The sequence below is a fragment of the Diabrotica undecimpunctata genome, chromosome 3, assembly GCF_040954645.1.
Source record: "Diabrotica undecimpunctata isolate CICGRU chromosome 3, icDiaUnde3, whole genome shotgun sequence".
NCBI classification, from domain to species: Eukaryota; Metazoa; Arthropoda; class Insecta; order Coleoptera; family Chrysomelidae; genus Diabrotica; species Diabrotica undecimpunctata.
Genome location: NC_092805.1, coordinates 90,808,360 through 90,821,609, shown reverse-complemented (window position 1 = coordinate 90,821,609; position 13,250 = coordinate 90,808,360). Strand labels below are relative to the sequence as shown.

The 13,250-nt window shown below is 31.5% G+C and overlaps 1 protein-coding gene across 1 annotated transcript in view; it reads left to right on the top strand.

Moving 5' to 3' along the window:
* snRNP-U1-70K (small ribonucleoprotein particle U1 subunit 70K) overlaps positions 1 to 13,250 on the top strand; it is a 39,127-nt gene that overhangs the window by 6,509 nt on the left and 19,368 nt on the right. The window contains exon 4 of the mRNA XM_072526274.1: positions 2,616 to 2,697. Coding sequence (XP_072382375.1) covers positions 2,616 to 2,697 — 82 coding nt within the window. The remainder of the gene's footprint in view (positions 1 to 2,615; positions 2,698 to 13,250) is intronic.

Genomic DNA, 13,250 nt, shown 5'->3' with positions numbered 1-13,250 from the left:
AGCGATATGTCTGTAAATTATGTATGAAATAAAAAATAATTGGGGATTATCAGCACAATCCATTTTAAGCATATTTATAAATATTTCTATTATGTTATATGCATATTTATATTTAGATATATAGATATAATTATGTGACCAAGTTTAAGTAATCATTTTTGTCTAAAATGGAAAAGTTTGATTAATACATTTCTGAAACTTTCTGCATTGATTTCCTTAAATACTTGTTCATTATATTTCTGAATATCTCCCATTTTATATGTGGTATTTTTGTTTGCCTCAGAACGTTTCATTTGAGCCCCTACAAGTTCAATAATAAGGTTAAGTTCGCTGTAGGGAGTAAGTAGAACTAGAATATTCTGTTTACCTATTGGATTCTGAAACTATTTTCTTGTGACATTTCTATGTGATTCACTGTATTCTTCTTTCAGTACCCTGTCCGATTATATAACGTTGGCGATCATATTGGCAATAATAACTTTGTTTACGGCAGCTCTAAATAAATTAGCGGTGGTCTCTTGATACCATTCTCGGAGATTTCAGAACCAGGATGTTCTTCTTCAGCCTCTCCTTCCGACGATCTTACCCTATATTATTAGGTGTAGAAGGTTATACCTCTCTGGATGTCTCATTACATGACCAATATATTGTAACTTTCGAATTTTTATTGTTTTTGTTATTTCTGTGCTCTTTTTCATTAGATGTAAAATTATTTCATTTCTTATTCGATCAACCCAAGTTATCCGCAATTCTTGTCGATAAATCCACATCTCAAAAACCTCCAATTTTCTCATTAATGTCTCTGTAAGGGTCCAGCTCTCCATACCACACAGCAATGTGGAGAACATGTAGCGGCGTATTAATCTGATTTTAAGGTTTAACATATATTTATAATTAATATCTCTAATAATTAGAATTTTCCTTAATTTATAGAAGGCGGCTCTGGCTTTATCAATGCGTATTCTTATTTCCTTATTTATATCCCAGTTATCGTTAACGTTTGCGCCCAAAGAGGTAATATTGTGAATTCTTTCTAACTATTCCCTAGACTCTGATGTTCGTTGGTTGTAACTCCGTTTTGCTGACAATCATAAGTTTGGTCTTATGATCTTAAGAAAGTATTAAGTTTCATCACATGCTTCGGTTACCCTGTTTATAAGTCTTTGCAGGTCTTCTTCATTGGAGGCAATAAGTACCGTGTCGTCTGCATATCTGATATTGTTGACATTAATTCTGTTGATTTTAATGCCTGTATCTGCAACTAAGGCTTTGAAAATAAATTTGGAGTAGATATTAAAAAGTAGAGGCGATAGAATACATCCTTGCCTCACTCCACGTCGTATTTCCACTGCTTCCGTCGTGTTGTGACCAATTCGTATGTTTGCACATTGATGCCAATACAAATTTTTGATAATACGGAGGTCTCGGTCATCGATTTCCACATGTTGCAAGACACCTATAAGTTTGTCATGGTTTACTCGGTCAAAGGCCTTTTCGAAGTCGATAAAACACATATACCGATTGTTCGATATCCCTACATCTTTGAAACATGACCTGCAAACTGAAGAGTGCTTCTCTGGTTCCAAGTTTGTTTCTGAAACCAAATTGTGTTTCACCTAGTTGTACTTCTATTTTGTTGTAAATTCTCGAGTGCGGTATTCTTACGAAAATTTTCAGTACATGACTCATCAGACTGATAGTGCAATGATCGCTACACTGTTTGACATTTATTTTTTTCGGTATCATTACAAATGTTGACAGTAGCCAGTCTGTTGGTATATGTCCTGTTTCGTATATTTTATTAAAGAGTTATTGAAGTGTTATGTTTGGACCAGTTGATATATTTTCGATTTGAATTTCTGTTCTATCGTCATCAAACATCTCCTCAATATATTCCTTCCACCTCTCTAATCTGTCTTGTTCATTGACTATAATATTCCTTGTTTATCAAGTAGACTACTTGCAATTGATCTATATGTTCCAGTTATCTCTTTCACCTTTTTGTACATATTAAATGTGCCGTTCTTTCTCTGCAGTTCTTCTATTTCAAGACATTTGTTGCAGTACCATTTTTCTTTTGCATCCCGGATTTTCCTTCTGATTTCTTTATGGATTTTATTGTATAATGTTCATTCCATATAATCACATTCACTGTATAATGGGAATAAACTACAATTTTAATTGAAAATACGTTATATGCGACGTTTCGATTTCCACCTCAGAATTTTCCTCTGAAATTTTAGAACTATTTTTGAGGTATTTTCAATTAATATTGTGGTTTATTCCAATTAAATATAGCAGTTAACTCTCTTAGCACCATATCGTCCTCAGACATTATTTCTTTCTCCAAAGGAAACGGAAATATTTTTGCTTTTTTTCTAAGCAGTTGTAGGCAATTTTTTAGATCTTGAATGGTACGGAGCTCTTTTCAAAACAATTACAGAATTGATGTATGTCTATCATTTAATGGTTATTTATTTATTGTCCTTTCTGTCTCTCAATATCAAATATAGTTTAGGTAGATTGCCGCTTAAAGGAATTTAACTTATACATTTTATTGTTAATTGTAACTATTTAATTAAATTAAATATTAATTTTGCTTTTCTTTATTTCAGATCGTTTTGATTCATAACAGTATAAATGGTAAACCGAGAGGGTATGCATTTATCGAATATGAACATGAGAGGGACATGCACTGTAAGTATGCCCAGTAGAACTGCATGAAATTTTAATTTCAATCATACCACTTACAGCATTCAGTTATTTTTATAATCTATATACATATCAACTACAATTAATATATACGGGCCACATACTTTTTATTTTTTTTTAGTTTTTTTACATTGAATATGATTTTTAAACATTCTATATTGGCTTTTACAATAGCAACAAGTAAACAAACTAGGATATTTTAGAGTACCTGTAAGTATATGGTATTATTTGGTTAAATAAATAAAAATGGTACAATAAATCAGGTAATAATTTATACAGTTAGAATGGGGTAGGTATTGGTTATTAAAAATTTGTTTATATATATATATATATATATATATATATATATATATATAATCATTATAATCCCTTAACAATATTTTTTACGTAAATTCATTTGCAATGGTTTCTTAATGTTACAATTTCTACATAGAATACCTAGATAAATTCGTGCGCTTCGTCTTTTCTCTAACTCAACTTTTAAATATTTTTAGGCTATATTTGTAGTGTCGTTGTGAACAATTTTGTTGGCACAAGACATTTATTGAATACAGGTCAACTAATTGAAGAAAAAAGCTATTATTAATGTACAATTTGCCACTTTTAACTGTAAACTTAAATATTACAGATATTTTTTATTTTGCAAGTGAATATAAATAATAAAAAAAGGTCAATATTATAAAGAAAACTGAAGAACTACAGTAGTGCCTCCGTATCCGTGGGTACCATAAAACCTATATTTTTTCTCTGATATACCACTTTTTAATAATTTCATGAGTATGTCTCACACATTTCCCCCCCATTTTAATGTTACATTGGTTGAGTGCCTCATTCCACATATTTATAACAACACTATCAGAATGTCAATCTCTACCAATATACTTATTGTAATATGACTTGCAGTTTGCCCAAATTATTAAATAGCGTCGAATTCGCTGTGATAATGAGGTAGTCTCAACACTTCATGGATGTGTTCTCTTAGTAGCTCATCAATTATATACACATTCTCTTTTCTGTTCATTTTTGCAATTTGTAATAATTCAGGTTTTATGAGATTTGCCATAATGACAGAGTCTAGAAGACCTTCAAACCCTGGTAATATCGAAGACTCAGTACTAAAATTAGATAACAAAATTCTGGAAAGGGTGTAACACTTTAGATACCTCGGTAACTGGATTGACTGCAGGGTTGCAAGTGAAGAGGAAATTTCGACCAGAATAGAACTTGCACGAAAAATCGACCAGAATAGAACTTGGACGAAAAATCTTTATTAACTGGCGTTCTGTATTGTGCAGTAGAAGTCTGTCATTGAACACACGTCTAAGTATTGAAGTGATGCGTCTGGTCCGCTTTGTTGTATAGCTGTGAGACCTGGACAACAAAAATAAAAACGGGATGTGGCACTCCAGGAGTGACCGAGGAGGGAAGCACACCTTTCTTATCGTCTAAGCAAGGAGCGATGGTTGGAATTTATATTCTATTTTATTTTATTTCTGTTAGATTCGATAATCGGTACGATTCGATAATTGATTCGATATTCGATTCGATATTTGATTCGATTCGATTTGTACATGATTCGATTCGGTATTTGATTCGATTCCGATTTGATGATTGATTCGATTTGATTCGATAATTGACTGGATAATCAATTTTATTCAGAGATCGATTAGATTCGATTGCATTTTAGGTATTTTATATTATTTTATTGTAATTCGATTCGATTTGATTTAATAATCGATTCGAATTGATTTGATAATCGATTTGATTCAATAATTGATTTTATTCGATAATCGATTAGATTCTATTGTATTCTATTTTACTGTATTTTATTTTAATCTATTCCGATTCGATAATCGATATGATTTGATTAAATAATCGATTCGATAATAGATTCGATTTGGTATATGGTTCGATATTCTATTCGATTCGATAATTGATTCGATTCGATAATTGATTCAATTCGATAATTGATTAGATTAGATAATATATTCGATTCGATATGATTCGATATCTGATTCGATTCGATAATCCATTCTATTCGATAATCGATTTGATTTGATAATCGATTCGATTTGATATTGGATTCGATTCTATTCGATTCAATTATATTGTATTATTATTTATTATATTTTATATTTTATTTCTTGAAATATACAAAAATCAACTTATTTTAAACTTAAATTGTGGCTGATTCGAATTAAAAATAGTAAATTTTATTTTATTTTAATGAAAAACACGTACGGCACTGCGTTTACTATTTCATGTATGTGGTCGCTCGATGTGTCGTTGCAGTTTTTTTTTCACACCTCAGCTCGATCCACCGCTTCGTCCGTAGCCCGCGATAACAAAGCTATGCTTCCAAAAAATCTTAACAAATCAAAAGCGTTCGGATTGTGGTGTTACCGTCGCATGCTTATAATCCCGTGGCCAGCACACATATCTAATGAACGTGTGCTAGAGACCATGCACAATACAAATGAGAAAGGACTAATACTTCGGTAATTTAATGAGAGGACGTTATTAGGAAAACGCTGGGTCGGAAGGAAACAACTGTCCTAGCTCTGTAACATTAGGCAATGGATAGGTCGAACGGCCGAGGAATTGTTTCATCTAACTGCCGACCGAGAAACATATTATCAGCTTGTTAGTTAATATAAGACGATAGCCGTCTCTTGAAAAGAGAACAAGAATTTTGCATCATACTTGATCTTGTTTGTTGTCAACCAGATAATAATTTCCATTCTAGTTGAAAAAGTGGAAGGTTGCTTTTCTAAAAGAATACTGTGATGTGGGTCATTCTCCATCACAATTAATGACGGCTCTTCTAAATTGGGAATCGATTGTTCACCTATCAATTTAGTGAAAATTTTATTGTTCATTTCAACTACTTTAAATTTTGAGCAAAATAAAATTGCGAAATGTATTATTCAATAACAAATTCTTATGAAGAACCAGCGTGAACAATAAGTATAAAACCTTTACCATCATACTCGTTTACGTACACTTTTAACATTGTTGCCTTGCCAGAAAACTGTTTTATGTCTCTTTGAATTTATATTACATTTATTTTTAAAAATTTCTCGAATTGATGATTCCTTTTTATAAAAGTTCGCAATACATGCGAACGATTGATCATACGATGATCATATTCAATATATTTAATTTATGAATGAAATAAAACAATGAAAAATACTATTATCATCTTTACTACTACTACGCTTTTTGGTGATTGTCATTTAGGAGATAAAAATACAAATACCATAAGATAAACGAAGCAAATTCGTAAATGTAGTAGAAACGCTACAATTAAATTGAAGAAGTTTATAGAGAAAGCAGTAAGAGTGTCAAAATTTTATGAATTAACCTTAACAACGTATCCTATGGTGACGAAAATTTTGGTAGTTAAATTTAGGAGAAGTACTTTTAATTAATGATAATGGAAATACTTGCTTTTGAAAGAAATTGTTTGTATTACTTAGAGACAGATAATTCATTAATTACTAAATTAAATTATTGTGTTGTTATAATGTATTGTAATGGTTTACAATCTACTAGAGTTTGAATATGCGTGAAAGCGCCAATCACGAAATACATTACATCTTTTTTAGTCCCGTCGTGACGTATTGCGGATACAAAAGCACTACTATGTTCTTAAAATATATGCATAATGTATGTTTATTGACTTTAATGCGCTTAAAAAGTTCTAATATAAATGCAATACAATAGAAATGTGTAATAAAATGGTCAAGTTAGCTCTATATTGAAGGCAGGTAAGGGTTAATCAAAATAGCTTAAAATTAATAAACGAAAATATAGTCTACTGAAGAAAAAAGAAAAAACAGCAAAGAAAAAATCTGAAGCGTTTTCGTATCAGACGTTGTGAAAAGCTTAAATTTGGCATTGATAATAAATATTACAAACATCATTAAATTTTGTCTGATTATTATATTATTAAGTCTGATTGGAAGATGAAAATGTTGAGGAAGTGAGTCTGATATGCACAGTATTGTAAATTTACAATTTTTCAAATTGGTACAAAAACACCCTCTGTAGTTCCATCAAGCATAATATCACCTTTTATTGCTGTTTATGAAACGTTCTTGAGAAAATTAATAATTGGTAAATTAACATGCAAGCCCCTTGGGCGAACTGACAAGGAAAGGGGCTCGTATTACGTATGTCAAACCCGCTTAATACTACAATATTTTTGTCCGGCAACATTTTACTCACATTTTTCACTTATTATATATAGATCTTGTAAATTTACAACTTAGTTCCAACTTCAAAAACGCATACGCTATTTTGTCCGTCAAGTATACTATCATGTTTTTATTTTTTTACGGACCATTCCTGTGAACGTTAGACTGCTCTTAATAATTTGATTAATAGTCAAGAAATTGATATACTACCGCTTCTTTTAGACGGACGATATTTTGTCGTGCAGTGATCGTGTAGTGAAAAAAGTTTGGTTGAACTGTTGTTTGGTATAATGGATAAAAAAAAAAAGAAAGCGTTTAATAGTGTTGACATTGTCGCCGAAAATCTCTGAAAATAAAAAAATATTGTCGTCCGCTTCGTGAAAAAAGTGAGTGTGCGGGTTTGTCACATTTTTTCACGATGAATTAAGTATGAAGATACAGGATCTAACCTTTTAATGTCTTACTTCGGTTCTTATACTGTTTTGAAGTTTTATCCAATAACACTGGCCGCTGTTCAACAAGATTGATAAGAATCTCGTTATCAATTTCGATATCTATTTTTTTAAAGCTAAATTCACTACCACTGTTTACTTCCAAGCATAAATCACGAGTTTTTTTACCAGAGCACGACAAGTGTGAAAACTAGAATAAACTTGGTTGTAACACTGCACTCATTCACCATCCCGACATCGTGTCGTCGCAGTGAACCCGCCGCGCCATGGTACTACCGACAGTCGTGTCCGATTTAACTCGTGTGGTGTGAAAACTTACATTTAATCAATGAGTTAACTGCTATATACGATGTAGTTACCGTACACGACTACGACAAAATACCGTACCGTCTGAAAGAAGACTACGGTTGTCTGACCCAACATTTTTATTCGTCTACATTTTCCACTCATTATCTTCCAATCAGACGTTTTATGAGATTCAAAGCAAAACCCTTCAAAGAGTTTCCGACCAGAAAAAATTGTCCGTCATGACTTTGTAGTTATTTATGTGCCAAGGTTTTTAAGTAGATGTTTATGCCCGAGAGCAATTGTCCTAAAAACAGAGGGCCTCTGACACTCGTGTTTGTAAATCGCCCGAGGATATACACATCTATTAATGCCCACGGTACATACAAACTTTTATGTCATACTAGTTTGTTATCGTATTCACAATCTAAATATTTTTAAAAATTCAGAAAATTTATCATAGTAGAGTGAGCAATTCCGTCGTTAGGGTGAAACATAAGATGAATGAACATCTGCAGCTGTCAAACTTAAAAAATGAAAATGTCAGATCTTCCCAGAATTGCCAGTTTTATGCGAATTGTACTAAATGTTATGTAGTTATAATAATTTAATTCCATATTTTTTAACTTCTAACAATAAATGTTATTAAAAAGTTATAAATTTTTTTGTCCGCTCCCGCACAGGCATAAAGTATATTACTATTATGGAGTTGGTAACTAATCAATAAAAACACGATAATGAACTACCTACTTAGTATGACATAAAATAAATTACAGCTTGCTGTTTTTTCTTTACTGGTAGACTGTATATTAATTCTAACCTAACAGAATAGATCAGATATTTTTTTTTTATTTTGAAAAATGTTTTGATGGTGGCTTTCAGAATGGAAAAAGAAATGTTAATGGAGATTTTTTTTTTGATATTCCCAAAAAAGGTTAAAAAATTAAGCTGGTAGAGATAAACGTCTGTTTATAACAACAATGCCGTGTCAAGACTTAACTGTTTTTCTTTTGTTTAAGTTAAAAAATTGAAGTATGGTAGGTAATTTATAAACATTAAGAAAATATTTGTAAAGAAATTTGATTGGTATCAGGTAATGAAGGTAAATAGCAATTCTTTTAATGTGTGATTTTACATTATTTTTCTTGTGTTTTAAAGTATGTGCCTGTATATATTGAATTTTGAGCTAAAGAAATTCTATTTAGAAATGTGGTATATTGAAATTCAATTAGTTTTATGTAGCCAGCAACTTTTGTTTCAAGCTGTAAATCTAAAAATTACCAAACCCGAAATTAATTCTTTGTTATTTTTTTTATACAGTCGAGCTGCAGGCAACTAAGTAGTGCCGAATTTTCCCCAAACTACCGCTTATTGCTGGCTATATAGGTTTGTATGTGTGGTAAGAACCCTGCATACAAATAACAATTTAAATACGTTTTGCGGGGTAAATAGCAAAAAGTTAGATTCAAGTCATTTACAATTAGTTTTCTTTTCTTCTTTTAATCTCTGATAATTCGGATAGTTGTTCAGAAATTTTTCTTATTCAGCCTTGGGTTCAACCAGATGGAGCGAGTTATATAATTTGTTCTTTTTGAAAAATAGTCTTCATAATTTCTCCGTTTAAAATAAATCTGAAAAAATGGGACAAAGTTAACGTCGAAGTTTAACTTCTATGATGACAATACAGTCAAAACTATTATAGTAAAGCATGATTGTAATAATTTTTAGAATTTTACCATTAAATTAGAGTTTAAGAATTTCTGGCATATTTGTAAATATACTCAGAATTCTTTAAAACAACACTGCGAATTTAAACGTTTAATGTTTTTTAGTTGATCTGAATAATTATTCTCAGTTGCCAGTGTCTTGAGTGATTCTGTTATTGTCTGTAGATTTTTGTAATAACATTAATGCAGTCATTAAATATTCTCTAAAATCCTGTGGCTAATAGACTATGTCTAAGGCCAACCCTTTCCTCTACACACACACAAATATTTTCTGTGTATAGACAGTTTTGTTGTGATTTCAACCGGATTCTATTTTGTGTAGAATTACTGTGATATTGCTAAACCCACGAAAGAGTTTATCATTGTGGTAAGTAAAGTCTTTCACAAATTGATATCTCAATTTTTACCTTCAACTTCAAGACTAACATAAATAGATTTCAGGAATGCGTTGGGAATTATATGCCTTGACAATTATCCCTTCTCTGATCTAAAGTTCTGCGTGCATCGGATCGGTGTTATATAATGTTAGTGTTATGAATGTTCTATTATCATACCTACAGGGAAAGGATAATAAATTGGTTTTAATACATTTTAGGATAGAACTTATGACCTAAACCGGTCAATTAATTCATTAATATTAATTAATTCATTATATATTATAAAATTAAAATATTCCTTATCACAATTTTAATGGTAAAAGTCACTGTAAATCTTTTTAAGCAGATTTACCCTCTTTTAGTACATACATTACCTTTATATATACGGTTATTTTTACTGAGTCAGAAGCAAAAATGATGTTAGGACTAAATATACGTATAATTTAAGTAGTATTTTTACTGATAAGGTTGGTAAAATTTGCAAATTTTCTTATAGTAATTTGACCTCGTTTAATGAGGGTTACAATTTGTTACCGTATTTAAATCGGCAGATTTACTAAAAAATATTTACAGTGTAGGAAACTCAATTTAACTGTAGAGAGTACCAATAAATCGTACTATGAGTTTTGTGGAAATCAACTTCCAACACCAGCTACTCTTAACACCAATGTTAGGTGGATCAAAAAACGACTCACACCTGTCAAAACTACATTCATAATCCCTACAAAGCGTTCACTACTGAAAAAGTCTAATGTTAACAAAGATTTCCATAACTTTAAATCACCAGAACCAGACCGAATACACAACTTTTGGCTTGAAGTTGTGGAATATTCATGATTACTTAGTATTGTTAATTAATCATGTTTGTAATCTGCCGGGATCCAAGCAAGAACCGTCCAATTACTTGCCTTCCAACTTTGTATAAATTTGTAACATCCTGTGTAACCCAGCGTATTTATCAACACTGAACAACTTAGAATCCATTCAGTCATCTCTGTCACCATAACCAGGCATACAGCAAAAAAGGAAACTTTTTACTATCTTTATTACAAAAAAGTATTTGGCTCAACACTGCATGAATGGATTATCGATATATTAAGAATATATAAACTCCATGATAAATGAGTATTTAGTTGGGAGACGAAAATTCTCCTTCAAATACCTGAAACAATATCAATTGGAGCCTATTCTAAAAAAACCCGTTGAGTTCACTGAGGTTCTGTCTAGCGATTAACCCTCTATCCCAGCTAGTGAACTCGACTAAGGTTTTATCACTGAGCTTGAAACATCGTGTTATAAGGATGATTTGAATTTATGGCTTTCACAAGAAACCACGTATACATGACACATATACGTGGTTTCGTATACGTATACCACACAATTAGAATACACTTCGGACTAAACAAGTGCCTTGTTCTAAATGCAGTCAGGAAATTTTCACTCTGGAGGATTCAATATACAAAATGACCAAAACATCGAGGCCATGGATGAAAATAATATGTACAAATATCTCGGGAGTAAAGGATGCGAAAAAAATTGACAAACAAATGAAAACCAAAATAACTTCTGAGTTCGTAAGAACATTTTTATCTTAATAATAAAAAATATTTTAGGCATTAAATATGTACGCATGTTCCACTCTTAGTTAATTATTTGGTATTGTTAAGTGGTCTAAAACGAATATAGAAAGTCTTCAGCAGAAAGTGAGAATACTTCTCACAAAGGCACAGAAAAATCATCCTCGTAGTGCAGTAGAAAAAACTTTTCGGCTACAATAATTTTTCCTATAGAGGGATGAGTGCCATATGGCTTAAATATATATAAATAATAAATAGTACCGCCATTTAGTATCGTAATATTAGGCTGAGTATTATTAGATTAGATTTTAGAAATTGAAGTCATCACTTATCTGTATTCCAAAGTATAGACATAAATTAAATTGTCAGTGATGACGTGTAATTTGACAAAATATCTCAGAAATTAAGCACTATATCTCATAACTTTTCACTCTGACTTTAATGTACTCGATGAAGCCTTCATACCGTTTCTGTGCTATATAATCTGTAAAAAGAGAGCTTGTTTTTATTTCAAAAATTGAGATAAAAAGAGCACTAACAAATAGCATTATTCTAAGCGCGCCATAAATTCGCAACAATAAATAAAAGTGCATGTAGGTTTAACCAAACAATATCGAGTGAGGTCTAATTGGTGTTACATTAATAATAATACTAATAATGGAAATAACAAATTTATTAGTACATCATTAAAATATATAAAAAAGTACAAAGTGTAGCTATTAAATAACGAGATTGACGTTGCTACATAAGAAGTACACATGCGCCCAACATCAGCGACCATGTAGCTTTCTTTTTGGAAAATAGTAATTCTTGCTTCTGTAAATAAATACGTATAGCCCTACTTTCAGTTTCATTGGAGTTGTTTTTCCATTTTGGCGGAAAAATGATGTATAGCAACGAATTGTTAAATTGTCACATAAAATTTCAATAACTCAAGCTTTTAACTTCATTGAAACTTTATATAACAATATACAAAACATATGAGAATTCTGTATTTTCTGAGGTTTCTAGCTAAGTACAGCATTCCGGTGTTGGATCATCCGCTTTATTCACCGGAACTTGTGCAATGTCATATCGTCTGTTTTCTAAGGTGAAATCTGCACTATAAGAAACACAACTTAAATCTGTTGAAGCTGTGAAAGAAGAAAATTATACGTATCCCGAAGTAGCTGATGGAGGAAGACTTCGAACGATGGAAGAGTGGTATGAATCATTTTAGGAATAGAGGAGGGGTGTCTATTGAAGGTGATACTAAGTAATCGTCAGCGTCAAACTCGTTATGTAATAGCAACACCTCGCATATTATTACTCTCTCATAAATGACTCAACTAGATTAGATCTTACGACGCCCGCCATGACATCCGTATGGCGTCGTCAGCGTTTCCCTTATATCGCGAATAACACGCAAACGTGGAATCAAAATCAACGTCTTGCCCACGTTACATTTTTTTATGAGCATATCGTGTAGTTATTAAACTAAAAATTTACCGTAACCATACTTCCGTTCCATCTGATTGATACCTTAGGTAGTTAAAACTTAATTATAATTGGTATGCGCTCAGTAAGTAAATGCGCACCAGGTAATACCTCTAATAAAAAGGATAAGCTACATCTTCAAGTCTGTGCTGAAATACAAAATAATATTCGATATTGAAATTTTTCAATTAAGATGTTTTCTTGAATTGTGACGTAAGTAGTTGGGTAGGTATATTTCATTTATACCTCAATAGGTCAATTTCCAGGTAATCACGACACATTTTCAAAATTTTGCATATATCTGATTACTATTTTTACATAAGCTAATATGTAGAGAACAGGGATGGTACTGGTTATTGATAACTTGATTTATATCATCACTCAAGATTTAGGACCAAGTTAGATAATAACAAAAATATTACACAAAATCGAAAGATGGGGAAAA